General features: G+C 47.4%; 2 protein-coding genes across 4 annotated transcripts in view; one reads left to right on the top strand and one right to left on the bottom strand.

Annotated features, from left to right (window-relative positions):
- The window catches only part of LOC139396955 (uncharacterized), a 30,363-nt gene extending 27,619 nt beyond the window's left edge, over positions 1 to 2,744 (top strand). For 2 of the 3 annotated variants that reach the window (XM_071143888.1, XM_071143886.1), the window contains one exon: positions 2,342 to 2,744. In XM_071143888.1, the coding sequence (XP_070999989.1) occupies positions 2,342 to 2,445 (104 nt within the window). In that variant the 3' untranslated portion in view covers positions 2,446 to 2,744. The remainder of the gene's footprint in view (positions 1 to 2,341) is intronic. The other variant, XM_071143887.1, reaches the window with a different exon arrangement.
- Positions 2,745 to 9,977: 7,233 nt separating this feature from the next.
- Positions 9,978 to 15,055, bottom strand: LOC139396954 (uncharacterized; the record flags this gene model as incomplete). Its single annotated transcript, XM_071143885.1, has 3 exons — positions 9,978 to 10,096; positions 10,310 to 10,683; positions 14,948 to 15,055. Coding segments are annotated over 3 exons (576 nt in total), but the record flags the coding sequence as incomplete, so codon positions are not given.
- Between the last annotated feature and the right edge of the window lie 724 nt (positions 15,056 to 15,779).

Here is a 15,779-nt window from a genome sequence, read left to right as displayed (position 1 = left end):
GCTCTCTCCCGTCCCCTTCGGTCTGGGAGCTGGGCTAGCTCTATCCCGTCCCCTTCGGTCTGGGAGCTGGGCTAGCTCTATCCCGTCCCCTTCGGTCTGGGAGCTGGGCTAGCTCTATCTGATCCCCTTCGGTCTGGGAGCTGGGCTAGCTCTATCTGATCCCCTTCGGTCTGGGAGCTGGCTAGCTCTATCTGATCCCCTTCGGTCTGGGAGCTGGGCTAGCTCTATCCCATCCCCTTCGGTCTGGGAGCTGGCTAGCTCTATCTGATCCCCTTCGGTCTGGGAGCTGGGCTAGCTCTATCCCATCCCCTTCGGTCTGGGAGCTGGGCTAGCTCTATCCCGTCCCCTTCGGTCTGGGAGCTGGGCTAGCTCTCTCCCATCCCCTTCGGTCTGGGAGCTGGGCTAGCTCTCTCCCCTTTGGTCTGGGAGCTGGGCTAGCTCTCTCCCCTTCGGTCTGGGAGCTGGGCTAGCTCTATCCCCTTCGGTCTGGGAGCTGGGCTAGCTCTATCCCCTTCGGTCTGGGAGCTGGGCTAGCTCTCTCCCATCCCCTTTGGTCTGGGAGCTGGGCTAGCTCTATCCCATCCCCTTCGGTCTGGGAGCTGGGCTAGCTCTATCCCCTTCGGTCTGGGAGCTGGCTAGCTCTATCCCATCCCCTAGCTCTGGTACGGTTATACCCCAGGGTGACATCACAATACCCCAGGGTGACATCACAATACCCCAGGGTGACGTCACAATACCCCAGGGTGACATCACAATACCCCAGGGTGACAAAGTGTTAATGGGATTTTATATGTTCATATGAATGATTAGAATATTCCACCCTGAAACCATATGATTGTATGAAATTGATTAGAATCATGATGGAAGTGATTAGAATCATGATGAAATTGATTAGAATCATGATGGAAGTGATTAGAATCATGATGGAAGTGATTAGAATCATGATGGAATTGATTAGAATCATGATGAAATTGATTAGAATCATGATGAAATTGATTAGAATCATGATGGAAGTGATTAGAATCATGATGAAATTGATTAGAATCATGATGGAATTGATTAGAATCATGATGGAAGTGATGAGAATCATGATGAAATTGATTAGAATCATGATGAAATTGATTAGAATCATGATGGAAGTGATTAGAATCATGATGAAATTGATTAGAATCATGATGAAATTGATTAGAATCATGATGAAATTGATTAGAATCATGATGGAAGTGATTAGAATCATGATGAAATTGATTAGAATCATGATGAAATTGATTAGAATCATGATGAAATTGATTAGAATCATGATGAAATTGATTAGAATCATGATGAAATTGATTAGAATCATGATGGAAGTGATTAGAATCATGATGGAATTGATTAGAATCATGATGGAAGTGATGAGAATCATGATGAAATTGATTAGAATCATGATGAAATTGATTAGAATCATGATGGAAGTGATTAGAATCATGATGAAATTGATTAGAATCATGATGAAATTGATTAGAATCATGATGAAATTGATTAGAATCATGATGGAAGTGATTAGAATCATGATGAAATTGATTAGAATCATGATGAAATTGATTAGAATCATGATGAAATTGATTAGAATCATGATGGAAGTGATGAGAATCATGATGAAATTGATTAGAATCATGATGAAATTGATTAGAATCATGATGGAAGTGATTAGAATCATGATGAAATTGATTAGAATCATGATGAAATTGATTAGAATCATGATGAAATTGATTAGAATCATGATGGAAGTGATGAGAATCATGATGAAATTGATTAGAATCATGATGAAATTGATTAGAATCATGATGGAAGTGATTAGAATCATGATGAAATTGATTAGAATCATGATGGAATTGATTAGAATCATGATGGAATTGATTAGAATCATGATGGAAGTGATGAGAATCATGATGAAATTGATTAGAATCATGATGGAATTGATGAGAATCATGAGGTTATTCTAATGTGTGTGTGGGTTTTACTCAGTAGAATTATATCTCCGTGAGTGTAGTTTTTGGTCAGAGTGTATAACAATATATCTGTATTATAGTATCTTAAAACAGACTGTCTGATTCGGTGCTGGGGGCCACAGAGTACTTCCCAGGGTCTCCCTGTCTTGAGGGAGGAGTGATTCTCACGGACTCCCCTAATCTTTGTCGGCTAGGTAGCAGGACAGTGTGTGCGTAGGATACCTACTGTTTGTGTGTGAATGTAAGGAGTAAGGAGCCGGTATTAAATGAATGGTTTTGTACAACAGACCAGCGTTCTCGTGAATAAACCTCATTGACTAATTTAGCCTCCGTCTGTTTCATTCTCTCAGATTTCTTCAATGAGGAGCAGCTGTTTCTGATCCTGGAGTTTGAGTTTGGAGGCAGTGACCTGGAGAACAGTAATGGACAGGTGAGGAGACCTGGAGAACAGTAATGGACAGGTGAGGAGACCTGGAGGACAGTAATGGACAGGTGAGGACACCTGGAGAACAGTAATGGACAGGTGAGGAGACCTGGAGAACAGTAATGGATAGGTGAGGAGAACAGTAATGGATAGGTGAGGAGAACAGTAATGGACAGGTGAGGAGACCTGGAGAACAGTAATGGACAGGTGAGGACACCTGGAGAACAGTAATGGACAGGTGAGGACACCTGGAGAACAGTAATGGACAGGTGGGAACACCTGGAGAACAGTAATGGACAGGTGAGGAGACCTGGAGAACAGTAATGGACAGGTGAGGAGACCTGGAGAACAGTAATGGATAGGTGAGGAGAACAGTAATGGACAGGTGAGGAGACCTGGAGGACAGTAATGGACAGGTGAGGAGACCTGGAGAACAGTAATGGACAGGTGAGGAGACCTGGAGGACAGTAATGGACAGGTGAGGACACCTGGAGAACAGTAATGGACAGGTGAGGACACCTGGAGAACAGTAATGGACAGGTGGGAACACCTGGAGAACAGTAATGGACAGGTGAGGAGACCTGGAGAACAGTAATGGACAGGTGAGGAGACCTGGAGAACAGTAATGGATAGGTGAGGAGAACAGTAATGGACAGGTGAGGAGACCTGGAGGACAGTAATGGACAGGTGAGGAGACCTGGAGAACAGTAATGGACAGGTGAGGAGACCTGGAGGACAGTAATGGACAGGTGAGGAGACCTGGAGGACAGTAATGGACAGGTGAGGAGACCTGGAGGACAGTAATGGACAGGTGAGGAGACCTGGAGGACAGTAATGGACAGGTGAGGAGACCTGGAGAACAGTAATGGACAGGTGAGGAGACCTGGAGGACAGTAATGGACAGGTGAGGAGACCTGGAGGACAGTAATGGACAGGTGAGGAGACCTGGAGGACAGTAATGGACAGGTGAGGAGACCTGGAGGACAGTAATGGACAGGTGAGGAGACCTGGAGGACAGTAATGGACAGGTGAGGAGACCTGGAGGACAGTAATGGACAGGTGAGGAGACCTGGAGGACAGTAATGGACAGGTGGGGACAGTAATGGACAGGTGGGGACAGTAATGGACAGGTGGGGACAGTAATGGACAGGTGAGGAGACCTTGTTCTGTTTGGTTCTCTACAGTATATCTGATTGGGTGTCCCCTCCCCTCCTCCTCATCATGTCCTCTCCCTGTCCTGTCCTCTCTCTCCTCCCTCTCCTCCTCTCCTCCTCTCCTCCCTCTCCTCCTCTCCTCCCTCTCCTCCTCTCCTCCTCCCCTTTCTCCTCCTCCCCTCTCTCCTCCTCCCCTCTCCCCTCTCTCCTCCTCCCTCTCCTCCTCTCCTCCCTCTCTCCCCTCCTCCCTCTCTCCTCCTCCCCTCTCCCCTCTCTCCTCCTCCCCTCTCTCCTCCTCCCCTCTCTCCTCTCTCTCTCCCCTCTCTCCTCCTCCCCTCCCTCTCTCCTCTCTCCTCCTCCCCTCCCTCTCTCCTCTCTCCTCCTCCCCTCTCTCTCTCTCCTCTCTCTCTCCCCTCCTCCCTCTCTCCTCTCTCTCTCCCCTCTCTCCTCCTCCCCTCTCTCCTCCTCCCCTCTCTCTCTCTCTCTCCTCTCTCTCTCCTCTCTCTCTCCTCCCTCTCTCCTCCCTCTCCACCTCCCCTCTCTCCTCTCTCCTCCTCCCTCTCCTCCTCCCCTCTCTCCTCCTCCCCTCCCTCTCTCCTCTCCTCTCTCTCCTCCCTCTCTCCCCTCCTCCCTCTCTCCTCCTCCCTCTCTCCTCTCTCTCTCTCCTCCTCCCTCTCCTTCTCCCCTCCCCTCTCTCCTCTCCTCTCCTCTCTCTCCTCCCTCTCTCCCCTCCTCCCTCTCTCCTCCTCCCTCTCTCCTCTCTCTCTCTCCTCCTCTCTCTCTCTCCTCCTCCCTCTCTCCCCTCCTCCCTCTCTCCCCTCCTCCCTCTCTCTCTCCTCTCTCTCTCTCCTCTCTCTCTCTCCTCTCTCTCCTCCTCCCCTCTCTCCTCCTCCCCTCCCTCTCTCTCTCTCTCTCCTCCCTCTCTCCCCTCCCTCTCTCTCTCTCTCCTCCTCTCCTCTCTCTCCCCCCCCCCTCTCTCTCCTCCTCTCCTCTCTCTCCTCCCTCTCTCTCTCTCTCTATCTCTCTCTCCTCTCTCCTCCCCTCTCTCCTCCTCTCCTCTCTCTCCTCCCTCCCTCTCTCCTCTCTCTCTCCTCCCCTCTCCCCTCCTCCCCTCTCTCCTCTCTCCTCCTCCTCCCCTCTCTCCTCTCCTCCTCCTCCCTCTCTCCTCCTCCCCTCCCTCTCCCCTCCTCCCCTCTCTCCTCTCTCCTCCTCCTCCCCTCTCTCCTCTCTCCTCCTCCTCTCTCTCCTCCTCCCCTCTCTCCTCTCTCCTCCTCCCCTCCCTCTCCCCTCCTCCCCTCTCTCCTCCTCCTCCCCTCTCTCCTCTCTCCTCCTCCCCTCTCTCCTCCTCCCCTCCCTCTCTCCTCCCTCTCTCCCCTCCTCCCTCTCTCCTGTCTCCTCTCCAGCTGGCGTCAGTGATGGTGTCTAAGAGTATCCTCCATCAGGTGACTGCTGCTCTGGCTGTGGCTGAACAGGAGCTCTGCTTTGAACACAGGTCTGTCTGTCTGTCTAACCTGTCTGTCTGTCTGTCTGTCTAACCTGTCTGTCTAACCTGTCTGTCTAACCTGTCTGTCTGGTAACGTCTGTCTGTCTGTCTGTCTGTCTGTCTAACCTGTCTGTCTAACCTGTCTGTCTGTCTGTCTAACCTGTCTGTCTGTCTGTCTAACCTGGTCTGTCTTGTCTGTCTGTCTAACCTGTCTGTCTGTCTGTCTAACCTGTCTGTCTGTCTAACCTGTCTGTCTGTCTGTCTAACCTGTCTGTCTAACCAGGTCTGTCTGTCTGTCTAACCTGTCTGTCTAACCTGTCTGTCTGTCTGTCTAACCTGGTCTGTCTTGTCTGTCTGTCTAACCTGTCTGTCTGTCTGTCTAACCTGTCTGTCTGTCTGTCTAACCTGGTCTGTCTGTCTGTCTAACCTGGTCTGTCTGTCTGTCTAACCTGTCTGTGTCTGTCTAACCTGGTCTGTCTGTCTGTCTAACCTGTCTGTGTCTGTCTAACCTGTCTGTCTGTCTGTCTAACCTGTCTGTCTGTCTGTCTAACCTGTCTGTCTGTCTAACCTGGTCTGTCTGTCTGTCTAACCTGTCTGTGTCTGTCTAACCTGTCTGTCTGTCTGTCTAACCTGTCTGTCTGTCTGTCTAACCTGTCTGTCTGTCTGTCTAACCTGTCTGTCTGTCTGTCTAACCTGTCTGTCTGTCTGGTAACACCTAACTGTGTGTGTTAGTAACCTGTTTTCCTGTCCTCAGAGACCTCCACTGGGGTAATGTGTTGGTCCAGTCCACTAAGGAGAAGGAGGGGAGTTTCCTCCTCAATGGAACAAACCATTCCTTAGAGACCAGGGGGGTGAGCGTACGCATCATCGACTACTCCCTCTCCAGGCTCGAGATTGGTCAGTCCACCTCTGTCTCCCTCTCTGTCTCCCTCTCTGTCTCTCTCTCTCTGTACCATTAACGTACGTGTGTGTGTGTGTGTGTGTGTGTGTGTAGATGGTCTCACCGTGTCCTGTGACATCTCAGAGGATGAGGAGTTGTTCCAGGGACATGGAGACCTGCAGTTTGACATCTACAGACTCATGAGACAGGAGAACGGGTACGTTGGGGTGGGGGGGTTACCATGGAGACCTGCAGTTTGACATCTACAGACTCATGAGACAGGAGAACGGGTACGTTGTGGTGGGGGGTTACCATGGAGACCTGCAGTTTGACATCTACAGACTCATGAGACGGGAGAACGGGTACGTTGGGGTGGGGGGTTACCATGGAGACCTGCAGTTTGACATCTACAGACTCATGAGACAGGAGAACAGGTAAGTTGGGGTGGGGGGTTACCATGGAGACCTGCAGTTTGACATCTACAGACTCATGAGATGGGAGAACGGGTACGTTGGGGTGGGGGGTTACCATGGAGACCTGCAGTTTGACATCTACAGACTCATGAGACAGGAGAACGGGTAAGTTGGGGTGGGGGGTTACCATGGAGACCTGCAGTTTGACATCTACAGACTCATGAGACGGGAGAACGGGTACGTTGGGGTGGGGGGTTACCATGGAGACCTGCAGTTTGACATCTACAGACTCATGAGACAGGAGAACGGGTACGTTGGGGTGGGGGGTTACCATGGAGACCTGCAGATTGACATCTACAGACTCATGAGACAGGAGAACGGGTACGTTGGGGTGGGGGGTTACCATGGAGACCTGCAGTTTGACATCTACAGACTCATGAGACAGGAGAACGGGTACGTTGGGGTGGGGGGTTACCATGGAGACCTGCAGTTTGACATCTACAGACTCATGAGACAGGAGAACGGGTACGTTGGGGTGGGGTGTTACCATGGGTTACCATGGAGACCTGCAGTTTGACATCTACAGACTCATGAGACGGGAGAACGGGTATGTTGGGGTGGGGGGTTACCATGGGTTACCATGGAGACCTGCAGTTTGACATCTACAGACTCATGAGACGGGAGAACGGGTACGTTGGGGTGGGGGGTTACCATGGAGACCTGCAGTTTGACATCTACAGACTCATGAGACGGGAGAACGGGTACGTTGGGGTGGGGGGTTACCATGGAGACCTGCAGTTTGACATCTACAGACTCATGAGACAGGAGAACGGGTACGTTGGGGTGGGGGGTTACCATGGAGACCTGCAGTTTGACATCTACAGACTCATGAGACAGGAGAACGGGTACGTTGGGGTGGGGGGTTACCATGGAGACCTGCAGTTTGACATCTACAGACTCATGAGACAGGAGAACGGGTACTTGGGGTGGGGGGTTACCATGGAGACCTGCAGTTTGACATCTACAGACTCATGAGACAGGAGAACGGGTATGTTGGGGTGGGGGGTTACCATGGAGACCTGCAGTTTGACATCTACAGACTCATGAGACAGGAGAACGGGTACGTTGGGGTGGGGGGTTACCATGGAGAACGGGTATGTGGGTGTGGGTGGTTACCATGGAGAACGGGTACATTGGTGTGGGTGGTTATTGGGGGTGTGGGTGGTAACCTGTCTGTCTCTAACCTGTCTCTCTCTCTCTCTCCTACAGTAACAAGTGGGGTGACTACCAGCCCCACTCCAATGTGTTGTGGCTCCACTACTTGAGCTCCAAGCTGCTGACTATGACCTATAAGAGTCGAGGGGGGCGGGGCGTCAAGCAGGCCAGGTTGGACCTGCAGCGTTTCCACGACGATGTCCTCACCTTCCGATCTGCCTCTGACATACTGTACAACTGTGGCCTGTTCCAATGAGAAAGCGAGTGTGTGTACTGCCACATATTGTTGTTGTTGTTGTTAGCGGGATGCTAAGTGGTTAGCGGGATGCTGAGTGGTTAGCGTGATGCTAACTGGTTAGCGGGATGCTAAGTGGTTAGCGGGATGCTAACTGGTTAGCGGGATGCTAACTGGTTAGCTATAGTATTGTGTAGGATCCAGTCGTAACCTTTTTTTGGAGGTGAACTCTTGTTGTGAATAATATTTATAAACCCAGAAGACTGTAATGGCTTTGTATTCTAAAATTTAAAAAGGGGTTTCGTTAATAAACGTTGAATTAGAAACAATGACCAAAAAGTGTGTTTTCGTGTCTGATTTTTTATTTTATTATCAAGAAACAAACGCAAAGATTCCTAGACGCCGTTCCAGACTCCCTCCGCCTCGTCAAGGACGGCGGAGTACAGAAATCTGTTACCCACCTAACTGCGGATCTGAACGTACTAGCCTCAATGCAGTCTCACCGCTAAAAACAAAACATCTGGCACAATAAACTAGCTCCCTGACAACAAGAAAATACCCTGAAGCTTCCAGAACATTGGAACAGAAATGGCGCCACACCAAACTGGAAGTCTTCTGAAAGACAGTACCGTGCCGTATCGAAGAGCCCTCACTGCTGCTCCACCAAACAGGAAGTCTTCTGTCTAGCTTGGAAAGACAGTACCGTGCCGTATCGAAGAGCCCTCACTGCTGCTCCACCAAACAGGAAGTCTTCTGACTAGCTTGGAAAGACAGTACCGTGCCGTATCTAAGAGCCCTCACTGCTGCTCCACCAAACAGGAAGTCTTCTGAAAGACGGTACCGTGCCGTATCGAAGAGCCCTCACTGCTGCTCCACCAAACAGGAAGTCTTCTGAAAGACGGTGCCGTATCGAAGAGCCCTCACTGCTGCTCCACCAAACAGGAAGTCTTCTGAAAGACGGTACCGTGCCGTATCGAAGAGCCCTCACTGCTGCATCCTATTTTTACAACGTAATTGAGGAGAAAAGTTAAATCCTAAATATTTTTTTTAATACTGTCACAAAGCGAACTAAAAAGCAGCATTCCTCAAGAGAGGGTGGCTTTCATTCTTTTATTTAACTAGGCAAGTCAGTTAAAAACAAATTATTATTTACAATGATGGCCTACCAGAAGGCTATACTCGGCCCTCTCACCTGGCTAACTCATTCATCCTGGTTCAGGGAACAGCCCCCCTACAGTATCTGAACCACAGTCACCTGGTTCGGGAAACAGCCCCCCCCTACAGTATCTGAACAACAGTCACCTGGTTCGGGAAACAGCCCCCCCTACAGTATCTGAACAACAGTCACCTGGTTCGGGAAACAGCCCCCCCCTACAGTATCTGAACAACAGTCACCTGGTTCGGGAAACAGCCCCCCCTACAGTAGCTGAACAACAGTCACCTGGTTCGGGAAACAGCCCCCCTCCAGTATCTGAACAACAGTCACCTGGTTCGGGAAACAGCCCCCCCTACAGTATCTGAACAACAGTCACCTGGTTAACTCATTCATCCTGGTTCGGGGAACAGCCCCCCTCCAGTATCTGAACAACAGTCACCTGGTTCGGGAAACAGCCCCCCCTACAGTATCTGAACAACAGTCACCTGGTTCGGGAAACAGCCCCCCCCTACAGTATCTGAACAACAGTCACCTGGTTCGGGAAACAGCCCCCCCTACAGTAGCTGAACAACAGTCACCTGGTTCGGGAAACAGCCCCCCTCCAGTATCTGAACAACAGTCATCTGGTTCGGGGAACAGCCCCCCCTACAGTATCTGAACAACAGTCACCTGGTTCGGGGAACAGCCCCACCTACAGTAGCTGAACAACAGTCACCTGGTTCGGGAAACAGCCCCCCCTACAGTATCTGAACAACAGTCACCTGGTTCGGGAAACAGCCCCCCCTACAGTATCTGAACAACAGTCACCTGGTTCGGGAAACAGCCCCCCCCTACAGTAGCTGAAACTGATACAACAACAAACCAAAGACAGCAGATTAAATATAAATAAAAGACTTTATTCCACATTATAGATTATAATACAGTACATTTGCATTGAACAAGCATAGTTTTGGTCTGTCAGGTGTTTGTTTAAAGCTGAGTGTGTTGTACAGGTGTGTAGAGGTCACCTGTGTGTGTGTGGGGTGTGTGTGGTGTGTGTGTGTGTGTGTGTTCAGAAGGAGAAGTACTTCGTGTACCAATCCTGCCTCTGAGGGTCCCGCCCCTCTGCCCCCTGGCCACTCCCCCTCTGCTCCAAATATGGGCTCCTGGGAACACAGGAAGCACATTTTAGACTGCTGGGGGACAGAGAGACAGACAGACAGACAGACAGACAGAGAGTCAGACAGACAGAAATACAGAAGGAGACAGACAACTATGGGATGATATTCTTAGACAGACAGAGAAGGACATTGGGCTTTGTGAAGGAACACAGACAGTGCTATTGGCTGTGCTGTTTCCATAGATACAGTATCTGTTACCTGGTTGACTGGCTGTTCAGGTGTGGGCGGAGCTCCTGCGAGGGTGAGGTGACGTGTCGAATCCCATGTCGAGGCTCGGGGAGGGAGGATGGACAGAGGGGGAGGGGGGTGGTGGGAGCAGGGGGGAGAGGAGTGGGGGTACGAGAGAGAGGGCCGCGACCGCTGGGATCCAAACTGGGAGACCTGGGAGTACGTGGGAGGGAGGGGGAGGAACGGGGGAGAGAGGAGGAGGCGTAGGGCAGAGTTGAGGAGGGGGAGGGATGTTGGGGGAGGCAGGGGGAGGGGGTGTCGTGGGGGAGGAGGACGCTCCTCTCATAGGCGCTGAGGTTTGGAACGCTGGTGACGCGGGGCGGAGACTCGTCCACACGCTTCCTCTGAAACGTCATGACGACAACATTCATACAACACAGTGAAACACAACGTCATGACGACAACATTCATACAACACAGTGAAACACTAGTTAATCCCACCAATACAACACTAGTTAATCCCACCAATACAAAACTAGTTAATCCCACCAATACAACACTAGTTAATCCCACCAATACAACACTAGTTAATCCCACCAATACAACACTAGTTAATCCCACCAATACAACACTAGTTAATCCCACCAATACAACACTAGTTAATCCCACCAATACAACACTAGTTAATCCCAACAATACAACACAGTGAAACACTAGTTAATCCCACCAATACAACACTAGTTAATCCCACCAATACAACACTAGTTAATCCCACCAATACAACACTAGTTAATCCCACCAATACAACACTAGTTAATCCCACCAATACAACACAATGAAACACTAGTTAATCCCACCAATACAACACTAGTTAATCCCACCAATACAACACTAGTTAATCCCACCAATACAACACTAGTTAATCCCACCAATACAACACTAGTTAATCCCACCAATACAACACAGTGAAACACTAGTTAATCCCACCAATACAACACTAGTTAATCCCACCAATACAACACAGTGAAACACTAGTTAATCCCATCAATACAACACAGTGAAACACTAGTTAATCCCACCAATACAACACTAGTTAATCCCACCAATACAACACAGTAAAACACTAGTTAATCCCACCAATACAAAACTAGTTAATCCCAACAATACAACACTAGTTAATCCCACCAATACAACACTAGTTAATCCCACCAATACAACACTAGTTAATCCCACCAATACAACACTAGTTAATCCCACCAATACAACACAATGAAACACTAGTTAATCCCACCAATACAACACTAGTTAATCCCACCAATACAACACTAGTTAATCCCACCAATACAACACTAGTTAATCCCACCAATACAACACTAGTTAATCCCACCAATACAACACAGTGAAACACTAGTTAATCCCATCAATACAACACAGTGAAACACTAGTTAATCCCACCAATACAACACTAGTTAATCCCACCAATACAACACTAGTTAATCCTACCAATACAACACTAGTTAATCCCACCAATACAACACAGTAAAACACTAGTTAATCCCACCAATACAACACAGTAAAACACTAATTAATCCCACCAATACAACACAGTGAAACACTAGTTAATCCCACCAATACAACACTAGTTAATCCCACCAATACAACACTAGTTAATCCCACCAATACAACACTAGTTAATCCCACCAATACAACACTAGTTAATCCCACCAATACAACACTAGTTAATCCCACCAATACAACACTAGTTAATCCCACCAATACAACACTAGTTAATCCCACCAGATACAACACTAGTTAATCCCACCAGATACAAAACTAGTTAATCCCACCAATACAACACTAGTTAATCCCACCAATACAACACTAGTTAATCCTACCAATACAACACTAGTTAATCCCACCAATACAACACAGTGAAACACTAGTTAATGCCACCAATACAACACAGTTAAACACTAGTTAATCCCACCAATACAACACAATAAAACACTAGTTAATCCCACCAATACAACACAGTAAAACACTAGTTAATCTCACCAATACAACACAGTAAAACACTAATTAATCCCACCAATACAACACAGTGAAACACTAGTTAATCCCACCAATACAACACTAGTTAATCCCACCAATACAACACTAGTTAATCCCACCAATACAACACTAGTTAATCCCACCCATACAACACTAGTTAATCCCACCAATACAACACTAGTTAATCCCACCAATACAACACTAGTTAATCCCACCAATACAACACTAGTTAATCCCACCAGATACAACACTAGTTAATCCCACCAGATACAACACTAGTTAATCCCACCAATGCAACACTAGTTAATCCCACCAATACAACACTAGTTAATCCTACCAATACAACACTAGTTAATCCCACCAATACAACACAGTGAAACACTAGTTAATGCCACCAATACAACACAGTTAAACACTAGTTAATCCCACCAATACAACACAATAAAACACTAGTTAATCCCACCAGATACAACACTAGTTAATCCCATCAATACAACACAGTAAACACTAATTAATCCCAACCAATAAACACAGTAAAACACTAGTTAATCCCACCAGATACAACACTAGTTAATCTCACCAATACAACACTAGTTAATCCCACCAATACAACACTAGTTAATCCCACCAATACAACACAGTAAAACCCTAGTTAATCCCACCAATACAACACTAGTTAATCCCACCAATAGTACACAGTTAAACACTATTTAATCCCACCAATACAACACTAGTTAATCCCACCAATACAACACTAGTTAATCCCACCAATACAACACTAGTTAATCCCACCAATACAACACTAGTTAATCCCACCAATACAACACTAGTTAATCCCACCAATACAACACTAGTTAATCCCACCAATACAACACAATGAAACACTAGTTAATCCCACCAATACAACACTAGTTAATCCCACCAATACAACACAGTTAAACACTAGTTAATCCCATCAATACAACACAGTGAAACACTAGTTAATCCCACCAATACAACACAGTGAAACACTAGTTAATCCCACCAATACAACACTAGTTAATCCCACCAATACAACACTAGTTAATCCTACCAATACAACACTAGTTAATCCCACCAATACAACACAGTAAAACACTAGTTAATCCCACCAATACAACACAGTAAAACACTAATTAATCCCACCAATACAACACAGTGAAACACTAGTTAATCCCACCAATACAACACTAGTTAATCCCACCAATACAACACTAGTTAATCCCACCAATACAACACTAGTTAATCCCACCAGATACAACACTAGTTAATCCCACCAGATACAAAACTAGTTAATCCCACCGATACAACACTAGTTAATCCCACCAATACAACACTAGTTAATCCTACCAATACAACACTAGTTAATCCCACCAATACAACACATTAAAACATTAGTTAATCCCACCAATACAACACTAGTTAATCCCACCAATACAACACTAGTTAATCCCACCAGATACAACACTAGTTAATCCCACCAGATACAAAACTAGTTAATCCCACCAATACAACACTAGTTAATCCCACCAATACAACACTAGTTAATCCTACCAATACAACACTAGTTAATCCCACCAATACAACACAGTAAAACATTAGTTAATCCCACCAATACAACACAGTAAAACACTAGTTAATGCCACCAATACAACACAGTTAAACACTAGTTAATCCCACCAATACAACACAGTAAAACACTAGTTAATGCCACCAATACAACACAGTGAAACACTAGTTAATCCCACCAATACAACACAATAAAACACTAGTTAATCCCACCAGATACAACACTAGTTAATCCCATCAATACAACACAGTAAACACTAATTAATCCCACCAATACAACACAGTAAAACACTAGTTAATCCCACCAGATACAACACTAGTTAATCTCACCAATACAACACTAGTTAATCCCACCAATACAACACTAGTTAATCCCACCAATACAACACAGTAAAACCCTAGTTAATCCCACCAATACAACACTAGTTAATCCCACCAATAGTACACAGTTAAACACTAGTTAATCCCACCAATACAACACTAGTTAATCCCACCAATACAACACTAGTTAATCCCACAAATACAACACTAGTTAATCCCACCAATACAACACTAGTTAATCCCACCAATACAACACTAGTTAATCCCACCAATACAACACTAGTTAATCCCACCAATACAACGCTAGTTAATCCCACCAATACAACGCTAGTTAATCCCACCAATACAACACAGTAAAACACTAATTAATCCCACCAATACAACACTAGTTAATCCCACCAATACAACACAGTGAAACACTAGTTAATCCCACCAATACAACACTAGTTAATCCCACCAATACAACACTAGTTAATCCCACCAATACAACACTAGTTAATCCCACCAATACAACACTAGTTAATCCCAACAATACAACACAGTGAAACACTAGTTAATCCCACCAATACAACACTAGTTAATCCCACCAATACAACACTAGTTAATCCCACCAATACAACACTAGTTAATCCCACCAATACAACACTAGTTAATCCCACCAATACAACACAGTGAAACACAAAGACAACAGAGGAGTGTGTGTGTCACCCTCATAGTTGGTGTAACGATCCCGGGGTGTGGCCTGTTGTCATGGAGCCTGAGGGTTCCGTTGTCCCCGGCAACCGGAGGATGAAGCTGCAGCTGATGTCGTTCCTCCTGGAGAAACAATGAGACATCAGGTGTGTGTGGTAGGAGTAGGGTTGGAGTGGGGGGTAGGAGTGGGGTAGGTGTGTGGGGTAGGTGTGTGGGGTAGGAGTGGGGTAGGTGTGTGGGGTAGGAGTGGGGTAGGAATGGGGGGTAGCTGTGTGTGGGGTAGGCGTGGGGTAGGAGTGTGGGGTAGCTGTGTGAGGGGTAGGAGTGGGGGGTAGGTGTGTGGGGTAGCTGTTTGTGGGGTAGGAGTGTGGGGTAGGTGTGTGGGGTAGGAGTGGGGGGTAGCTCTTTGTGGGGTAGGAGTGGGGTTGGAGTGTGGGGTAGGAGTGGGGTTGGAGTGTGGGGTAGGTGTGGGGGGGTTAGGTGTGTGTGGGGTAGGAGTGGGGTAGGTGTGTGGGGTAGGAGTGGGGTAGGAGTGGGGGGTAGCTGTGTGTGGGGGTAGGTGTGGGGTAGATGTGTGGGGTAGTGGGGTAGGAGTGTGGGGTTGGTGCGTGTTAGGTGTGTGGGGTAAGAGTGTGGGGGTAGGTGTGTGTAGGGTAGTAGTGGGGTATAGATGTGTGGGGTAGGTGTGTATGGGGTAGAAGTGGGGTAGGTGTGTGGGGTAGGTGTGTTAGGTGTGTGTGTGTTAGGTGTGGGGGTAGGAATGGGGTAGGTGTGGGGGGTAGGAGTGTGGGGTAAGAGTGTGTGGGGTAGGAGTGTGGGGAAGGTGTGTGTGGTAGGTGTGTGGGGT

This window comes from Oncorhynchus clarkii, unplaced genomic scaffold, assembly GCF_045791955.1.
Source record: "Oncorhynchus clarkii lewisi isolate Uvic-CL-2024 unplaced genomic scaffold, UVic_Ocla_1.0 unplaced_contig_14003_pilon_pilon, whole genome shotgun sequence".
Classification (NCBI taxonomy): domain Eukaryota; kingdom Metazoa; phylum Chordata; class Actinopteri; order Salmoniformes; family Salmonidae; genus Oncorhynchus; species Oncorhynchus clarkii.
The sequence above is the reverse complement of the archived record's forward strand: the minus strand, read 5'-3'. Positions and strand labels throughout refer to the sequence as shown.